The sequence below is a fragment of the Eptesicus fuscus genome, chromosome 1, assembly GCF_027574615.1.
Source record: "Eptesicus fuscus isolate TK198812 chromosome 1, DD_ASM_mEF_20220401, whole genome shotgun sequence".
NCBI lineage: Eukaryota > Metazoa > Chordata > Mammalia > Chiroptera > Vespertilionidae > Eptesicus > Eptesicus fuscus.
The window spans coordinates 94,399,805-94,421,117 of record NC_072473.1 but is presented as its reverse complement, the minus strand read 5'-3'; the positions used below and the strand labels follow the sequence as shown (position 1 = coordinate 94,421,117).

The window sequence follows — 21,313 nt, the reverse complement described above, 5'->3', positions numbered from 1 at the left end:
AAACAAGAAACAATGGTAATAAATTACCGAACCCTACAACTCAAAGAGTTAGAAAAAGAGCAGCAAGAAAAGCCCAGTGTAACCAGAAGGAAGGAATTAACAAAGATCAGAGCGGAGATAAACGACATAGAGACCAAAGAAACAATACAAAAGATCAACAAAACCAAGAGCTGGTTCTTTGAAAGGATAAACAAGATTGATGAACCTCTAGCCAGGCTCACCAAGAAGCAAAGAGAGAGGACCCAAATAAACAAAATAAGAAATGAAAGAGGTGAAATAACAACAGACCCCGCTGAGATACAAAGGATTGTTACAAAATACTACAAACAACTCTATTCCAACAAACTGGACAACCTGGAGGAAATGGACATATTCCTAGAAAAATATAACCTTCCAAAAATCAATCTGGAAGAATCAAAACAGCTCAATAGGCCAGTAACTATGGATGAAATTGAAGCAGTCATCAAAAAGCTTCAGGCAAACAAAAGCCCAGGGCCTGACGGCTTCACAGGAGAGTTTTACCAAACATTCAAGGAAGAACTAAAACCTATCCTCCTCAGACTATTCCAAAAAATTCAAGAGGAATGAACACTTACAAGCTCCTTCTATGAAGCCAGCATCACCCTAATACCAAAATCAGATAAAGACAACACAATGAAACAGAATTATAGACCAATATCCCTCATGAACATAGATGCCAAAATCCTCAACAAAATTCTAGCAAATCGGCTCCAGCAGTACATCAGAAAGATCATACACCATGACCAAGTAGGATTTATCCCAGGAATGCAAGGATGGTACAATATCTGCAAATCAATAAACATGATACATCACATAAACAAATTGAGAAATAAAAATCACATAGTGATATCAATTGATGCAGAAAAAGCATTTGACAAAATCCAGCACCGTTTTTTTGATAAAAACTCTCAACAGGCCAAAACCGGTTTGGCTCAGTGGATAGAGCATCGGCCTGTGGACTGAGGGGTCCCGGGTTCGATTCCGGTCAGGGGCATGTACCTTGGTTGCGGGCACATCCCCAGTGGGGGCTGTGCAGGAGGCAGTGATCGATGTTTCTCTATCATCGATGTTTCTAACTCTCTATCCCTCTCTCTTCCTCTCTGTAATAAAATCAATAAAATATATTTAAAAAAAAACTCTCAACAAGGTGGGAATAGAAAGGTCATACCTCAACATAATAAAAGCTATATATGATAAACCCACAGCAAACATCATATTCAATGGACAAAATGCTGAGAGTTTTTATCAAGAAATGGTGTTGGATTTTGTAAAATGCTTTTTCTATATCAATTGATATGATTATGTGATTTTTGTCTCTCAAGTTTTTTGTATGTGATTTATCAGATTTATTGATTTGCGAATATTGTACCATCCTTGAATCCCTGGAATAAATTCCACTTGGTCATGGTGTATGATCTTTCTAATGTATTGTTGAATCTGATTTGCTAGAATCTTGTTGAGGATTTTAGCATTTATGTTCATCAAGGATATTGGTCTGTAGTTCTTTTTTTATGGTATCTTTATCTGGTTGTGGGATTAGGGTAATGCTGGTTTCATAGAAAGAACTTGGAAGTGTGCCTTCCTCTTGAATTTTTTGGAATAGTCTGAGGAGGATAGGTTTTAGTTATTCTTTGAATCCTTGGTAGAACTCTCCTGTAAAGCCATCCCTACCAGGGCTTTTGTTTGCTGGAAGATTTTTTTATCACTGTTTCAATTTCTTTGGTAGTTATTGGCCTGTCAGGTTTTTTTATTCTTCTTGGTTGAGTTTTGGGAGCTTGTATGTTTCTAAGAATATGTCCATTTCATCTAGGTTGTCCATTTTGTTGGAATGGAGCTGTTCATAGTATTGTTCCATAGTCGTGTGTATTTCTGTGGGATCTTTTGTTATTTCACCTCTTTCATTTCTTATTTTGTGCATTTGGGTCCTTTCTTTTCAATTCTTGATGAGCCTGGCTAGAGGGTCATAAATCTTGTGTATCCTTTCAAAGAACCAGCTCTTGGTTTTGTTGATCTTTTGTATTGATTTGTTTTGGTCTCTATGTCATTTATCTCTGCTCAGATCTTTATTATTTCCTTCCTTCTGCTTATGCAGGGCTTTTCTTGTTTCTCTCTTTCTAACTCTTTGAGTTGTAGGGTTAGATAATTTATTACCTTGTTTCTTGTTTTTTGATGTAGACTTATAGAGCTATGAACTTCCCTCTCAAGACTGCTTTCAATGTGTCCCATAGATTTTGGATTCTTGTGTTTTCATTGTCGTTTGCTGCCATGATGCTTTTAATTTCTTCTTTGATCTCTATGGTAGCCCATTCATTGTTTAATATAATGCTATTTAGCCTCCAGTTTTTTGAATTTTTTTTGTTGTTGATTTCTAGTTTTATGCCATTGTGATCTGAGAAGATGCTTGATATGATTTTCATCTTCTTGAAGATACTTTCCCTGTGACCCAATATATGGTCTATCTTTGAAAATAACCCATGTGCACTTGAGAAGAATATATATTCTGTGGCTTTGGGGTGAAATGTTCTGAAGATGTCAATTAATTCTATCTGATCTAGTGAGTCATTTAGGATTGATGTTTCTTTGCTGATTTTTTTGTTTAGTGGTTTTTTCCAGTGGTGTTAGTGGGGTATTAAAGTCCCTTAATACAACTGTATTGCTGTAAATATTCCCCTTGATATCCTCCAGAAGTTTTTTTCTTTGTTTGTTTGTTTTTGTTTGTTTTTTTTTTTTTTTTTATGTATTTGGGTACTCCTGCTTTGGGTGCATATATGTTTACCAGAGTTATATCTTCTTGTTGGATTGCTTCCTTTAGTATTTGATGTGGCCTTCCTTATCTCTTGTTATGGACTTCACTTTGAGGTCTAATTTGTCAGATATAAGTATTGCTACCCCAGATTTTTTTTTTTTCTTTTCCGTTCGTCTGAAAAACCTTTTTCCATCTCTTCACCATCTGTCTGTGTGAGTCCTTTTTTCTGAGGTGGGTTTCCTGTAGATTGCAGATATATGGGTCATATTTTATTATCCACTCAGCTACCCTATGCCTTTGTTTGGTGCATTTAATCCATTTACATTTAAAGTTATTATTGATAGGTACTTGTTTGTCACCATTTTTATTCTTTATGCCTGTGTTCCTTCTTCGCTTCTTATTTCTTCTTTTTACAGCAGACCCTTTAGCATTTCTGGCATTGCTGGTTTGGTGGTAATAAACTCCCTTAATCCTTTTTTGTCTGTGAAGCTCCTGATTTCACTCTCAATTTTGATTGATAGCCTTGCTGGGTACAGTATTCTTGGTTTCAGACCCTTGATTTGCATGACTTTGTATATTTCATTCCATTCCCTTCTGGCCTGATGTGCTTCCTTTGAGAAATCAGTCGCTATTCTGATGGGGCATCCTTTGTAGGTAACTTTCTGTCTCTCTCTGGCCACTTTTAAGATTCTTACTTTGTTGGTGGTGTTTGCCAATTTAATTATAGTGTGCCTGGGTGTTGTTCTTTTGGGGTTCATTTTTTTTGGGATTCTGTGAGCTTATTTGATTTGTGTTAGTTTTTTATTCCCTATATCAGGGAAGTTTTCTGTCATTATTTCTTCAAACAGGTTTTCTATTCCTTGCTCAGTTTCCTCTCCTCCTGGCATCCCTATTATTTGGATGTTGTTTCATTTCGTGTTGTCCCAAATTTCCCTTTGGCTCTTCTCCTGTTCTTTAAGTTTTTGTTTTTGTTTTTTTTTTCTAGATGCTGCTCTGCTTGGGTATTTATTCTACCTTGTCTTCTAGCTCACTGATGCAGTCCTTTGCTTCTTCTAGTCTATTGTTGATGCTTTCTATTGTGTTCTTTATAGCAACGATGTCATTTTTCATTTCTTCTTGGTTTTTCTTCATTCCTCTTGGTTCTTACACATATTGTTGACTTTTTCTTCTATTCATTTCAGTGACCTTATGACCATTTCTCTGAATTCTTTCTCTGACATATTGCTTGCCTCCATTTTGTTTACTTCCTTTTCTGGTGATGCCTCCTTTTATTTCATACGGGGGCTGTTTGTTTGTCTCCCATGATGTCTCTTCACTGGATGTCTGGTTATGTAGCTCTCTCTCTCTTTCCCTTAGTCAAAATCTTACCTTTCTGTGAGAAGGTGCAGAGCTCATCCAAGTCTGAGTATTCACACTGCTTGAGATCTGAAGTTCCTGATTTCCCAGCTGGTCCCTGGGTCTTGTGGTTGTGGATTCCCGGGATGTTTAGGCTTCTGATCACAGCCACTCTCCCCTTTAAGATCTGAAATATTTTTCATAACAATAAAATTATATACAAGTTATGCTAGTCACCCTAGGATACACAAAATAACTGTACAATCTGGCCTCTGTCATCATGTAATGTACTATTTAGTTGAGCAGGCAAAAGCTTAATAGAATGAAATAATTCAAGAATAAGCAAGCAATAAACTATGATGCAATTAGTTAAAAGAAAGAACAGGGCTGCATCTGCGAGAATTGAAGTCACTAGAGAAGACCTTATGTTATTTGAATTTGAGCTTAAAAGAGAAAATATAAGCAAGCATATGAGAATAAAAATGTGGTATTCTAAACAGAAAAATAATATAAGGAAAGGCATGGAGGCAATGTTGGAGCAGGGAGGAGACAACAGTAGCAGGTGTATTGGGAATAGAAGGAAATAAAAACCTGGCACGAAGGTAATGCATTTTTAAATTTGTATTTAAAGAAAATACAATTTCCCAGTCAGATCTCTGAAAATCTTGTAGAAAAGAGTATATTTATCTGTGAGGAAGTTATTATAAATTCTGAAGCCAAGAGATCTCATGTTCTATATGTTCACTGGGACCAAGTACAAAAGAAGTCAAAGCTTTTAATCCACCAGGGAGTGCAGTCAAACAAAATAAGGAAAAAACACCTGACTTGCAATGGGGAAGTAGGCTGGACAGTGATTGTTGGGGGCATATGTTGACCACATATTTAAGAAGTTTCATGGTAGACCATCAGCAACTTTTTCCTGATTAGGAACCTGCAGCCTGGTCCCACCCAGAAAGACTGAGTAGTTTCTGCTCCTCCTGGTTACGTGTTATGTTATTTCCCCTTCTTTGTGTTAGGGTGAGACATGGCAATTTTTCAAGTTTAAATTTTTGCCATTCACTTAGGTATTTTCATGCTTGTATTTACAATATATTTCAGACATGGTTATGAAGACACATTCAGTAAGGAAACTATGATTTTTATTTTAGAAATTGTGTATGTGACTTTCAATGCCATTCATTGAATGCTTTGCCATTATACTTACAGGACATTTTTTATGGTATTACTTTTATAATTAAAAACCTTTATTTTAAAATCACACAAATTAATATTCATAAATGTGTGCAATATCATTGGAAGAAATATAAGGATCTGGTAACAGTGGAAAACTAGAAAATTGGGTAAAATGACAGTACAGAGTAAGAAGATACATTTTCATTGTATTTCTTTCTGCATATTTTTAATTTAGTACTATGTTTGTACCATGTTTATTATGTATTTAAAACAAATACAATTTAACAAACTACAGTGATGTGAAACATAAAGAACATTTTCTTTTTCCCTATTTAATTTTCACAAACTATTAATAAATGTGGAGTTATTAGCTGTCAACTGTGCAATTTTTTTCTCTAGCCTCAGTGAGATTTGTCATTTGAATGAGTCAAATGCAACAAGGTTTTCCTAGTATGAAAGGTTGCAAATTCTTGTAAGCTACCTCATTATGTCACTTGAAGAAAGCATTTGGCATAAATTCTGTGTTTCTGTTGCCTTTTGATATGATTACAAGGATGGATATTGTAGTAGATAACCGATTCTTTTCATTTCCTCAAGTTGTGGTGTTTAAGAAACAGTCACAATACCCTGGTGAAACCTCCCACCCACCACTCACCGCCTTTGGAACCAAGTCACAAAACTTTGGTTAAAAGATATTGGAGATTTATGTGTAAAGTGTTCCATCTGATTCCCAACCCCACCCCACTATCACCAGTGTTCTTGTAACAATCACTTGAGGTCATAAGAGTGAAAATACTGAAACATTATCAAGTGCTCTGCACTTAAAAAGTACTTTGGGCCCTGAGTGGTTTGGCTCAGTGGATAGAGTGTCGGCCTGTGGACTGAAAGGTCCCAGGTTCGATTCCAGTCTGCGGGTACATCCCCAGTAGGGGGTGTGCAGGAGGCAACTGATGGATGTTTCTCTCTCGTCGATGTTTCTAACTCTCTATCCCTCTCCCTTCCACTCTGTAAAAAAAAAAAAAAAAAAAAAAAAAAAAATATATATATATATATATAGATATAGATAGATATATAGATATATAGATATATATATAGATATAGATAGATAGATACACTATAGGCCCAGTGCATGCACTGGTGGGGTCCCTCAGCATGGCCTATGGGGATCGGCCAAAATTGGCAGTCCAACTGCTGTTCCTGCCTGCTGCTACCGCTCATTCTGGCCCCACTGTGCCTTCTGTGGGCTCGCGCCCAGTCAGTCCTAATCGGGAGAGGCTCACACTACCAAGAGGCTCACACTGCCGCCGCAGCAGCAGTGCTTATCAGCCGTGAGCCTGGCGTCTGGTGCCTGTCAGTCAACTGAACGGCGTTCCAGCTGTGGGAGTGCACTGACCACCAAGGGATAGCTCCTGCGTTGAGCATCTGCCCCCTGGGGGTCAGTGCACATCATAGCGACTGGTCGATCAGTTGTTCGATTGTTCAGTTGCTTGGGCTTTTATATATATATATATATAGATTTTAAAAAGTACTTTGGTTTTGTTGATCCAATGATGATATACCATTGGGGTAGACCATAGGGACATGGACAGTAGACAGTCCTCCCAGAGATCTATAGAGAAAACTTATTTATGGCTTCACTCTAGATGTCTTCAGTGCACCAGGCATTTTACAGAGTATGTGTGTGGTATGTAAAGTGTCTGGCCTTGGAATCTTAACTCTTAATGAAGTGTCTGTGATATATCAGATAACGAATCAGACATGAATGAATAGCAGACAATACTGATAAGCAGATTGGCTTTGAGAGCTTTGAAAGAAAAAAAAAATGTTGTCTATAGAGAAGTTGGAAGAGGAATACCCACTTCCCAAATCCAGAGGTAACTCTAAGCATCATGGGAAACATAAAAAAGAAACCAAGCAAGGAAAAATGCAGAAGCTTGTGGGGAGCTGCTCTGAGCCTATCTCCATCCTGCTTTTTACTTTTCCAAGTAATTCAGCCTGTCAACTGCCCTGGCTCTCCTGATAAGTATTTGGGCACCTTCTATCTCCAGACCTGTTCTATAGACACAGTGGGGAGATTCCTTCATGGAAGCAGCTTTCAGTTTTAAGTCACACAGATGAAGTACATACCCTGCTCCACCTAAGATTTGTGACTGCTCTAATTCTTTTTTGGAAAGCTCTGTCCTTATATTAGATTTCTGGCCTGTGGCCCTCTCTGAGTTCCTTATGAATGTGACCTGCCAAGCATTCATTCTCTGCTTTGATGAAGATGAGGACTTAGGAGAGTCAGCATTCACATCCACTTGCTTGCCTTTATTCCCTCTCTTGCTCCCCTTTAAAAAATGGTCTTTAAAGACAAAAGAGATGAACATACTAGGCTGTGTATGATTTTTTTCTACCTGTTTAGCTGTTTGATAAAAATAACTCTCACTAATAGCAGAAAAGTCAATGTGGCTTTTAATTATTTACAGAAATATCTAAATTATCAGTTTATTCTCCCAAATGTAAATTGTGTTTCTCTCAAGATACAATGGCCCATTAGCCAGCATTGACCGGCCTTACTGGGAACATGCCAGAATCCTCTACAGGGCCACCACACCTCATACTGTGGTTAGGCTGAATACAGATGCCTTGTTGCTTTTTTTTGTTTCATTTCTTTGAAACTGAATATTGAAATGTGCCCCATAGTATTGTTAAAACTGTTTTTCAACTTTACATTGTTTGGTACTAAGTCTCAATATCCTCGGCTGTAAAATGGTAGTAAGAGTATAACTCACAGTACTGTTGTGAGGATTAAAAGACAAAATGAAGTGTAAGTGCTGAACCTTGTTTTTGGCACACAGCTCTTGTTCCATATATCATAGCTAAGACTAGTATTTCCACTATGAAATATGCTCTGGGTCCAAGCCATGGTCATTTATGCAGTCTAATGCCACTCCAATTTTTGGCTAGAACAGTGGCAAGCCATCTTTTACTCTCACAGTGATCCATACATAGCACACATTCAGAGGAAAGAATCATGTATGTGGTCAACTACTAGTGCAGGCAAGTCATCTGAGGAAAGTTGCAAATTGTAAGAAGGAATCAGATTAGAACCCCTTCAGGAATAATTGCCTAAAGAAAGTTTATGCTTGACAAAGTTAGATTAAATATGACATAGGCAGTTAACTTTCTCTTGCTAAAGGAGGGCAGAATAATTATGGAAAAATAAAATCATCAGTTGAACTCAAAACTGTGTTTTAGCCTTTAGTTTAAAATTTACTAACTTATTTTATACCCAACAGCTGATATCTGAATAGCCCATGTAGGTTTTAGCCTTGCTGCTCTCAATGAGGTCCACCAATAAGGAGTATCTACATCACTGGGGAATGTGTTAGAAATGCAGAATTTCAATACATAATTAGAATCTTCATGTTAATAAGATCTCCAGGTGATTTGTATGCATACTGAAATTTAAGAAGCACTATTAATAAAGTTCTCTCACCTAAATTCTCTCACTCAATCCTCTTATAAGTCCTTGTGGTATATTAGCTCTGTTTTGCAGATGAGGAAACTGACACCCTTATGTTAAGTGCTCAGCCTCAGGTCACGCAATAATACAGTACCCAAGGCAACATTAAAAATGAGGTAATCTGCCCTAACCCGTTTGTCTCAGTGGATAGAACATCAGCCTGCAGACAGAAGGGTCTGGGTTTTATTCCAGTTAGGGACATGTACCTTGGTTGCAGGCTTGATCCTAAGTAGGGGGCATGCAGGAGGCAGACAATTAGTGATTCTCTCTCATCATTGATGTCTCTCTCTCTCTCTCTCCCTCTCCCTCTCTCTCATCCCCTCTCCTTCCTTTCTGTAAAAATATATTTAAAAACAAACAAAACAAAATGAGATAATCTGACTTTAATCCCATGCTCTTCTCACTGTACTAAAACTACCTTTTTAAAACCAGTAAGGGAAATGTAGTTGTTTTTAGATAAGTGAAGTAGACTGGAAGTAGGCAGGAAAAGAAGACAATGACCTGCGTCTGGTCAGTACACAAAAAGGTAACAAAGTCATGATTGATTGCTAGTCAAATGTAATTATGAAAAGCCATTCCAAAATTACTCAGTGTTATTACCTCAGAAAGGAAGTAGGTGTCAGGTAAATTGGGAGAAATAGGCAGTAACTGCTGGTGATGGAAAAATGTGAGGAGCCAGTCATTTACATTATCAAGAAAACTCCAAATGTTCGACTTTCAGCTTATCTGAAACATATAATCTCTTTCACTGCCCATTGCAGTGGCAGTAATCTACTAGTGCCTACCTTACAGTAAGCTCTGACTTCCGGAGACCCTGTGATGACACTGGGGCCACCCAGATTATCTAGAATAATCTCCACATCTCAAGATCCTGTATTTATTCACATCTGCAAAATACCTTTTGCCACTTGAGGTACCATATTTACAGTTTCAGGGATCAGGATGTGGACATCTTTGAAGGAGTTATTATTTTGCCAACCACAGATCTCTTTAGTCAGTCGGAGCTTTAAACAATGTCATGTATGATAACTTACCCATGAAAATGAATACGAATGGATAGATGTGCATCTCCTTATTATTCTGCAAATAAACTGAGCAGACTCTATTTCAAACAGCAGGATCAGACTAAAGGAAAAATACTCAGTATACCCACATTGGACAAAGATTATCTCATGAAGCCATGCCATGATAAACTATCCACTTATCAATAGCATCAGTGCCTGAACACGGAGCATACTTGATTCTGAGTTGCTTGTAATAATATTGGGATGTGAGGTATTTTACTTTCAAATTGTACTTGAGGGCCATCTCAGGGAGGAGGACAAGCTACTGGGGACACCCTCCCCCTTCTTCCTTCCCCATCCTTTGTTTCCATCCTTTGTTTGTTTTTATATTTATTATGTGTACAATTTCTATTGCACAGTTGGGCTAAATAGATTTTAAGGAGTAAATGGGTTAGATTTCAAAACTACTTACTCAGACAAAAATGATTCCTTCCATCTCCTGACTCGAAAAGGTTCAGGGTTCAGTGTGTCTGCCTCCAGTGGTATTGTGTGGTAAGGGAGATATATTGTTCTGGGTTTGTGAACCCAGAGTTCAGAGAGGAAAAGGAGGAAGAGAGGTAAGATCAGGTATAAATGTTGATTCTTTTGCCCCATTTACACCTTAATGAGAAAATCATATATGGAAGCATTTCAAATTATCTGGTATACAGACATTTGATCCTTATAAAACTGGAAAAGAGTCATGTTGATGAAATGTGTACGTCTCAATTAAAGACAAGCATTTAATGCAGAACTCCCCCATTAAATGCCTCCTGCTACATGTCTTTGGAAAGTTTTGAGCCTTGTGAAATATGTTGCCAAGATCAGTACCCCGTGAACTTGCTTATCAAAGCCTTCCCATACCTATTTCCTGATAGAAAGTCATTACCCATTTTGGAACCTTTCCTTTTTGATGCCCACCCAGTGTGATTGGGAAGAATGGTCAATTCATCATCACTGTTTGTTTCCTGAGAAAGGATATTACAGTTAAATTAGGATTAGAGCCAGACAGCACTAATGTAGATGTTTGGCTTTCTGGAGGCTGTTAATCTGAATTAGTTAAAAGTCTGATTTATAAAATATCCCTACAGAAATTTAGCTTTTAATCATACATGAGCTCTGTCATTAGTACAGTGTTGCCATGAGCAGGTCATTTCAAACCTGCCTTAAGGAGCTGATGTCTCCTCACACTTTTTCTCTAAGTTTCATAAATAGTCTCCCTAAATCTCCTATACACGTTAGTTTCATAAAAATCATAATCTTTGAGTTGGAAGACACCTTAAAGTTAATCCAATCCACTTTGGACCCATAATAGGAATCCCTCTACCACATTCTTTAATTCCAGCTATTCGGTCACCTAAGGGTACAAAGCTAACTGGCCAGCTATAGATTTTTAGAACTCCTTCCTGATGTTGAAGAGAAACCTTCCTGTCTAGATCTATAAATCATTCACCCTAGTTTTACCTTGGAAACCCCTCAGAATAAACTCACACCATTTCCTACAGGGCAGACCTTTAGTTTGTTGTTTTTGAAGACTATCATCATATGAGCCACTCTCTAGTATAAAATAAATTGTCAAAAAAAATGAAAATACCTATCTGGGAGACTAAAGAGTCTCTACGGACACAAGGCACATGTAATGAAAATGCTCTCTGCATTGACAGTGTCTGATGAGAATCCCATGCTGACTTACAAGGGATCCTGTTCCTTCCCAAGCAGCAGTTGAATATGGATTCAGCTCAGTGGGCAAGAGCTGTAGTGTTGAAGAAGAATAGGCTCCCATGAGGTTGTGGGGTGGGGAAGGCAAGTAATAATGGTCCATGCTTACAGAATGTTGAACAGAGGGGTCCTTGGGGACCATCTTTCTCAAGGTTGAGGGTGGGGCCACATGACCAGGTACCCTCCAGGAGCAAGTATGGATTCTCCTGACTGATCTGCATAGGAAAGAGCCAGGAAGAAGCTGGGAGTGTTAGGGGCATTAAGATTCTTTTTTAAAAATATATTTTATTGATTTTTTACAGAGAGGAAGGGAGAGGGATAGAGAGCTAGAAACATCGATGAGAGAGAAACATCGACCAGCTGCCTCCTGCACACCCCCTACTGAGGATGTGCCCGCAACCAATGTACATGCCCTTGACAGGAATCGAACCCGGAACCTTTCAGTCTGCAGACCAACGCTCTATCCACTGAGCCAAACTGGTTTTGGCATGCACTAAGATTCTTATATGGCCAGCCAGGTAGATCTATGGCCAGCCCCTGCACATCAGTGAATATCCTCTACTGTTACACTTATAATATCTTATCCCAACCCACCTTTCACCATGATTAACAAAAAGGAGATTGGGCTGATGAGACAGAGGGAGATGAGAAACCTCCCCCAACTTTAGATCCCCATTTGTGAGTGAAAGCAGAGTAAAATTTGGTCCAAATAGATAATAAGCAAAAGGAGAAAAAAGACATTACATACACCAGCATGTCAAGAGGAAGCTGAGGTTACTTTGTTATGGGATACAAACAGCAAATGATTACTTAGGAAGAGTATTGGTTGCCGATAAAAGCAGAGTAGCAAATGGTATCAACTTTCAAATGTTTTGCTTAGCTTTACAAATGTAAAATCAATCATTAGAAATGGTTGGTCCTTTAGGATCATCCCTCCTTATAAGAGTTTTACAAAGAGTTTACAAAATATTATGGTGGAGGAGGCCAAGAAGTGCATCCTCTCATTCCCTTATTCATACAGTCAACTATGGTCACCATGATGATGAGTGCTGGGTATTGGACACCCAGCAGTAAATATGCTTTACACAGCCTATGCCCTTTGAAGGAACTGGGAGGCAATGATTCTAGTCTCACTTTTCTAACTAGCTATGAGGCAGAGGCAACCCCCTCCCACTCTCTGGATCTCTTTACTGTTATTAAAATGAGGATTGAACTCACCACTTCTTGATGAGAAGACTACACTGTGTGTATAGCTAAAATTAGAGCCCCTTGACAAACCTATGAGTTTCTGAAGAAAAAAAAATAGCAATAGAAAATGAAAATTATCTTAACTGGAAAAAATGGGACCAAGGGGGTGAGAGCAGGGAGGAGGGGGTCAATGGGGGGGGAAAGGAGGACATCTGTAATATTTTCAACAACAAAAATAAATAATTAAATAAAAGTATAAGGACACACACAAATAATCTAAGGCTGTACATTTGTATCTATCTCCCTGCAACATTGGCTTTAAGTTTTCATGTGGAATAAAGGACACAAGATTTTTTGGAGAGAGAAGGCAGTGTTATGGAACCCAAGGAACTTGGACACACACAGACCTGGTTCTAATGAAACCTTTGACCATGAGCCCCTCACTGAACCTCATATTTCCCATCTGTGAAATGGGACTTAATGCTCCACTTTGCCTGCATCTCACAGATCATAGGTCCTTATGCTGAGCTGGACTCTTTCTGGTGGTTTGAGACTGAAAAAGGCAATGAATGATGTCATTTTTCTTTCAGCCCACCCTTGGCCAAGCCTCAGCCCCCACCTGCAGTGCAAGTCAGTGGGGGATCCGGCAGCTCTAGTGACTCAGAGAGCAGCTCAGAGTCAGATTCAGACACTGAAAGCAGCACCACGGACAGCGAATTCAATGAGGCGCCTCCTGTGGCAAGACCAGAGGTAGGTGAAGTGGCAAATGCCCCAACCACAATTTGCCTGTCTTGCCTGTCACCAAGGCAGCACCCTAAATACCCAGACATGCACTCACACTTTCAGCACAGTAATTATTTTAGCACAATAAGTACTTCATAAAAGTATTCAGGTATTTGATAGCATGTTCCCCTCTAAAACATATAGTCACACAGTCTCTAATAGGCAGACGCTAGCTAGATGACTGACTTGTATGTCTCAGTTACTTTGAATCTTCAAGATTCCTCACATGTAAACTGCAACAGTAATAACTGGGTTAGCAACTTTTCTTTCTAGAGAACCAGTGAAGCCAGTCAAGACCCATTTCTGGCCCTGGGGACACCATGCCTTACTCTGGGTTGATCCAATGAATTGCCACTTGGCAATTAAGACACAAAAAGTGCTCTTTTTTGAAAGACATCATCTGATGCTTATGGTACCAGCCAATACAGGGTGACAGAATTAAAAACACTTTAGTAGCTGTGATTCCAACCTACACAGGGCAATGGCAGATAAGGGCCCAAGAAATCATATTGGCTGCCACTGTTGGCAGCATAGCTCTGGCATTAGGGCACCAGTTCTATTAACACATAAATCCTTGTTTCAGGCCTGGCTCTACTATCGCTTTATATGTGAGATATTGGGAAAGTTATTTGTTAAGCTCCCAGGACCTTATTCTTTCATATGTAAAATGGGGATAATAATACCAAGGACCTCATAGGGTTGTTATTAGTATCAAATGAGTAAATGCAAGTCAAGAGCTGCTCACAGTACTGGCACATCATCTTTCAAAAGAAGAGCAATTCTAATAAAAAAAGATGGCTCTTTTATTTAAACATGCAGAATTCAGAGTTAGGAATCAAACATCTGAATTATACACATTATTTCCACGGCTTAACAGTGGACACTAATGTTGGCATGCATGTCCCCATACACCAAGGAAGTGCAACGGTTTTTCAGAAGTCAAATATTTTCAGCCTTCAGTAAAACTACAAAACACCTATTCTTTTTGCAATGAATTATAGCATCATATAGGAGGCATTGGCACTTTGGCAGATAGAAAGTCTTTTCTTTTAAATTACTCTTGAGGCATGCTTACATTTCTTTTCAGGACCAGAGATCATTACCTCTGCCTCCTTGTAATAGGTTAAGTAATGAGTCTCACCAAAGGATTTGGGGAAAATGGTTCCCCTCTACCAAAGGACTCCCTGCATCAGTGATGGGCAACCTTTTGAGCTTGGTGTGTCAAACTTCCCTAAAAAACTGAGCATAACTCCGGTAGTGTGTCACTTTGAGGAAAAAACATTATTTCGCAAATGTTTCATCCTTAGGAGCAGCAAATGTTTCATTCTGGGCATGTGGCCGCCTCAGAATTGAACCTGAGACCTTTCAGTGCTGACACGCGTGTCATAGGTTCGCCATCACTGCCCTACATACTCCTGAAAAAAAAAAAAACTCTCTGTGAATAAGTCTTTCATTCCTTGCCAGAGTAGAGAATATTTTCAGAAGAATGGAAATTAGTTTAAATTAGAAGATCAGGGCTGATTTGTGGTGTATTTGGTTCTCTAGGTAATTTGATTAATGTGGATTCTGTGTGTGTGTTTGTAAATGTGTGAATGGCCACTTAACATCCAAAGCTTTTACCAGAGGTCAGTGTACTGAGGGTCCTCCTGAATCTTTCCCAGATGAGAAATTGATTATTCCTGCTGTTTCTCAATCTGTAGCCTGAGCCGCCCTCAACCAACAAGTGGCAGTTGGATAAGTGGCTTAACAAAGTGACATCCCAGAACAAATCATTTATTTGTGGCCAAAATGAGACACCCATGGAGATGATTTCTGTGACTCCTCCAATCATCCAACCAATGGAAGTCCAGGTCAAAGTGAAAACAACCCCCAACCAGATCCTGGCAGAACCCAAAGAGAGGCCTCTCCTCAGTCTCATCAGGGAGAAAGCCCATCCACGGCCTACCCAGAAAACTCTAGAAACAAAGGCTTTGAAGCATAAGTTGTCAGAAACTATTGAGACAGCTTCTCAAAAGACAATAGGGAAAAAACAGCCCAAAAAGGTTGAGAAGAACACTGGCATTGATGAGTTGACCTGGCCCAAACCAAATATTATCAGCAGCACTCCCAAAGAAAAAGGAAGTGTGGAGCTTCCTGACCCACCAAGAAGCCGCAACAAAGCCACTGTCAACAAACCAATCCCTAGGAAAGAACCAAGGCCTAACATCCCATTGGCCTCAGAGAAGAAGAAATATAGAGGGCCTGGGAAAATCGTACCAAAGTCCCGGGAATTCATTGAAACAGATTCATCTACATCTGATTCCAACACAGATCAGGAAGAAACCCTGCAGATCAAAGTCCTGCCACCTTGCACTGCTACTGGGGGCAATTTTGTCAAATCCAAGGAAACCTGTGATGTTAGCCTGAACCTCAGCACCCTAATCAGCAGCAGCAATGATAACAATTTATCCATCAATAATGAGGAGCCAACTTTTTCACCTATCCTTGTAATGCAAACTGAGGTTCTATCTCCTCTAAGAGAGCAGGAAAATCCAAAAAATCTCTGGGTAAAGATTGACCTTGACTTACTATCTAGAGTACCTGGCCACAACTCACTCCAAGCAGCATCAGCCAAGCCAGACTACAAAGAGGCTTCCGCAAAACCCAGGCGTCAGATTGCAGCTGCAGCTGTGGAAAAACCCACACTTAAGGGCAAGAGGAAGCACAAGGTAAGCTTTTAATGTGGTTTTCCAAGTTATCATGAACAGTGGCTGTCCTTTGACTAACTTGATCTTGAGTCTTATTTTTAAGGATGCCAATGGCAGTGGATTGCAGTCTTTGGTGAAGGCAATGGTGCTTTCCATGTGAAATGCCATTTTTGAAATGACCAGGGAGGAAGTGTTAGAAATTATCAGGGTTGGGAAGCCAATGTCAAGAGTATACAATATGTTACAGGAGAGATCCAATATATTGCATGTAGGAAAGAAGAATATGAAGAGAGTCTCCTTCCCCAGGCTGTCAGTCCCTGGCATCAGCTCCTTAAGCAGCTCCTGCTTTCATGGATTCATGGGACATTACTCTACAGTCCTCCACTCCAGCAGCATCAGGGAACACAAGTATTCCTGAGTTCAAAAGGCATCCTCTGGGCCTCTTAATTTATGTTAACAAGCATCAGAACCCCCATAACCCACTTTGATTACACTTTGATTATTTTGATTCTTACTAGACATATGTTCTGCCAAGCTTAACGGGTCCCCTAACTTGTGTGGTTGGCTTGACTTGTGAAAATCTCTCCTGCATATGGTTAGGGGTGAATTCCATGGCTAAAATTTAATCAGAAGGTGAAATGCACAATGGCCTCTGATGTCAAATACATCTAGGGAAGTGAGTTTGTATGTAGTAGATTCATTCTGTTATAGACCCAGACATGGTAGCTTTTTAGAGTAACATCATCTTGTGTGACTTGTGTAATATGTTTAACTAGAGCCCCAGTGTACAAAATTCGTGCATGGGGGTGTGTATTCCTCACCCTAGCCTGCATCCTCTCCAATCTGGGGCCCCTCGAGGGATGTCCGACTGCCCGTTTAGGCCCAATCCTGGCAGTCGGACATCCCTCTCACAATCCAGGACTGCTGGTTCCCAACTGCTCGCCTGCCTGCCTTCCTGATTGCCCCTAACTGCTTCTGCCTGACAGCCTGATCACCCCCTAACCACTCCCCTGCCAGCCTGATTGATGTCTAACTGCTCCCCTGCCAGCCTGTTTGCACCCTACTTCCCTCCTCTGCCGGCCTGTTGCCCTAACAGCCCTCCCCTGCTGGCCTGATCTCACTGCCAACTGCCTTCCCCTGCTGGCCAAATTGGTTCTGATTGGACAGTTTCTATACCAGTCAGCATCAAAAACTCTGCCTCCTAGGAAGCCATTGGCTCCTCACAGTTGACCCAGATTTCGTTCTGACTGGTCAGTTCTTATGCCAGCCAGCGTCAAAAGCTCTGCCTCCTAGGAAGCCATTGGCTCCTCACAGTTACCCAGATTTAGTTCTGATTGGTCGGTTTCTATGCCAGTCAGCATCTCTTGGCCTATCAACAGGGCCTGATCAGAAAGGCAGGGCTGGTCAGCAGCCCAGGAGGAGGCCTGGAGAGAAATGGAGGCGCGGCTGCTGACCAGGCCCAGAGCTAAAGAGAGAGGCAAGTGCTGATCAACAGATCATACCCTGCTTCTCTCTTCAGGCCTCTCTCTTGGCCTGATTCACAGCCCCCTCAGCAGTCAGTGCTGGGTCACCATGCCTGCAGCCATAGCAGTCAGCGCTGGGTTCCCACAGCAACCCAGTGCTGACTCCAGGACTGACTTCTGGTTGATCAAGCCTCCCGGTCGTTGTGGACACAGGGTTTTTATATATTAGGATTAGTGATTCAAAAACAGAGGGTATTATCTTTGAGCTGTGCACCAAATTATCCAACAAGACTATTCCAAAATAGGAACCAAAGTCTGTGGCCCTTGCCCTATTACTGTGCCCTACTCTTAGTGATGACAACAGTACAACCAAGGATAAAAATATAGCTTCACAAGCACATGTAAAGGTCCAAAGATGTTCCTTGTACATAGTTAATTTCATTGAATGTTGTTGATTGTATTAATGTCCTTCATATGTTATTCACAATCTATGTTGCTTGACATCATTTGTGCCATGTTAGAGTTTCAATGTTAGTTCCTAAATTGCTCATTTATTGATGGGAGAAGTATCTGAAAAGTATAGATTATCTTTACTTTGGTATGAGATTTCAATCTCTAATCAGTTGTTCACATCACAGCTCAAGTATCTCACATTCCAACTTTTGGCCCTGGCTGATGTGATAAAGTTGGTTGTTGGAGTGTCATCTCATACATCAGAAGGTGAAGGATCTGATCCCTGGTGGGGGTGTGTTCAGAGACAACTGATCTCTCTCTCTCTCTCTCTCTCTCTCTCTCTCTCTCTCTCTCTCTCTCCCCTTTATTCCCTCCCTGCTTCCCTCCCTCCCTTCCTTCCTCTTTCTAAAAATCAATTTAAAAGTTCCAAGTTTTATTAGGAGTAGACTAGGCCAGGCTAATTGCTTTTCTCTCTGATCAAAAGTGCATATTTAACTACCCTATCTAATCTAGAAGGTAAAAGAGAAACAAACTGTCTAGCTTGCTCATTGTTTTTAAAAGTCTACTTGTGCCATTTATTTTAAACTGTGCATTTTTTCCCTGTTAAAGCCAACAGAAGTTGCAGAAAAAATCCCAGAGAAGAAGCAACGCCTGGAGGAGGCCACCACTATCTCCCTGCTACCCCCTTGCATCTCACCAGCCCCACCCCACAAGCCTTCTTACACCAAAGAGTGAGTTTTCCCTGTCTTAGTGTGATACTTCAATTGTTCAGACTCAAAAAAACAAACAAACAAAAAAAAAAACTTTGGGGAGGTCTTGTCACAGAGAAATGTTACATAAAATACAAGAGTTTCTAAGTCCGTCTTGACAGCTGTTCCTGGTTTTACAAGATTAGGCTAAGGGGTGGGATACAGACTGCCAGCTTTAGGGTAGCACCACGAGCTTTTTAACAACATTTCTTTAACTTACATTGATTACCAAAATTGGCTAATGTGAACTTTTAGCACTAAGTGAAGGGAAAAAAGAAGTAAAGAATTAAAAATGTGCAATATCAAACAACACCTATTGCTTGAACCATATCACCTGACTCTTGCACCTCTAGTTTTGATGGTGATTAAACAATTTCCCTGGAAAGCAACCCCTTGGGCTTGACAGGATGACCCAGTTGCTGCTTCTTCTGTGGTGTCGTTATTTAACCTTAATATGAAGCTTTAGAATAGCTATATCTTGAACTCCTCAGAGGTCAGGAGAATGACATGTCTGGGAGGCCAGAGAGATAAGCTATCTGGGAATGACCCTCCCCTAGGCAGTTCTGTGTTGGGGAAAGCCAGCTAGGAATCAATAGGTTAATTCCAATCAGCTGTCACCTCTTTACCTTTATCCCTTTTTGTGGAAGGTGCCAGAGTCAGGAAAGAGGTTCTCCATATTTTCTCTTCACTTGAACAGCCCAGCCTTCCCTAGAGAAGTCCTGCCCTCTCTGTTTCTACCACGCATTGTGACTGTGTTCTTCTGTCTTATAAATGTCATTTAACTAACAATCATGTCAGTTACTGGAACCATTCCATCTGGATAATTATTGCCATAAATTCATTCAACATTAGTGATTACTTCCATCAAAGACCAGTTTTTTATCTTATTAGCAGCCCAGAGAACAGAGGCAATCTGGCTAATTGCTGCTAACAATTGATTTCAAAGATTATTGTTTAACATTAGTGATATGGTATCAATCTGCCACAAATAAGATGTCAGAAAGACATTCTAGATTTCCAATTGTTTGGAACCTTATTGATTTGAGATGAAAGTAGGAAAAGAACAATTACCACTAGATTCACTCAAAATAATAAGGCGATTTGGGCCCTGGGCTGCCCCCTCCCTGAAGATCTGAAGCTCTTTGTGAAGTGTGACTGTATTCTCTTTTATAACTTTGATCTGAAAAATCTTTTCATATGCTTGGAGTTCTCAGAACTAGAAACTCTTACAGTAGAACAAGCTGATGCTCTCCACACCAGGGTGGGCCAGGCATATGGGGGAAACATGCTTCTTCTCCAGTGGTCAAACTTGGGCATCCTAGGACCTTCCTCCTTTCCAAGGAGGAATGACTACAATAGCAGTTCCCAGGCTTTGACCAGTTCAGGCCACTCAAAGGCAAAAAGAAAAGGCAAGGGGCAGTGGGGAATTGCCACACCATCAGTTCCAATTGCTAGTCTCCATAAGCAACCCAATGACCTGTCACTCTTTCCATTTCATGGAAGAGAGATGATCACATATTAAGCAAATGTCTAATAATTTGAATGTTCTCATAAAATGGTGTTTTTTTTTTTTAATAATGATCATTATATTCTTTCTGCTTTCGTTGTAGCTAGGAAAGCAGTGTTTACCTAGTTGCATTTTTCATTTAGGAGAGCCTGAGTTAGGTTCTCATGCTTACCCAAAAAATTCAAGTCTGAAAAAAAATCTCAAGTTGAGGGAGCAAGAAGCATTGACTGGCCTCTCAGATATCTTCTCCTGGGAACCTCTCCTCAAGCTTTGTCTGCTCCTTTGCACTTTGTTGACCCTTCAAACTAAATTCTTAAACATTTATATCAGGCCACATTCACTCTTATAAATGAATATTCTGAAACTATCAAAGAAACCACATCAGACAGATAGCTGGAGTTTCATTTCATTCAACAGAAGAGACCTGCTGAGTTCCTCCCCAATTCTTTGGAACCTGAACCATCAGCAAGGCCTAAGAGACATTAAGTTGGGGGTGGGAATACGCTTCTCTTGCCTGCTGTCCAACTCTAGCCTACTCTAAGAGGTGGAGAAAGTAGCCAAAATTGTTCCTGTTTTAAGAAGCTATAATGGTGACTGAGTGCTCTCTAAAAAATATGCCCTGGGTATTTTTTACTAGTAAAGTTATTAAAGGCTCCATGATTCTAGATCACTACCAAATACATGGAAAGTGGGCCAGGTGACTGGTGCCCACTGCACAGAATGTACTGTGCAGTATGTAATATACTGTGTACAATGGCAAATTGTAAGGCCTAGTATGACTGTAGTATCCAATGGCTAATGAACCATTCATCTCCTAAAGATGTCATAGCTTAAAAACTTAAACAGATGCTAATATTTAATATCTTTCAACATAAATTCCCAAAAATCTGATGCCTCTGTAATGATTTCATTTAGTATAGGCTGATATTTGTGGGGCT

General features: G+C 40.0%; 1 protein-coding gene across 1 annotated transcript in view; it reads left to right on the top strand.

Moving 5' to 3' along the window:
- The window catches only part of AFF2 (ALF transcription elongation factor 2), a 494,373-nt gene that overhangs the window by 436,656 nt on the left and 36,404 nt on the right, over positions 1–21,313 (top strand). The window contains 3 exon segments of the mRNA XM_054719638.1: positions 13,324–13,483; positions 15,217–16,224; positions 18,729–18,850. Coding sequence (XP_054575613.1) covers positions 13,324–13,483; positions 15,217–16,224; positions 18,729–18,850 — 1,290 coding nt within the window.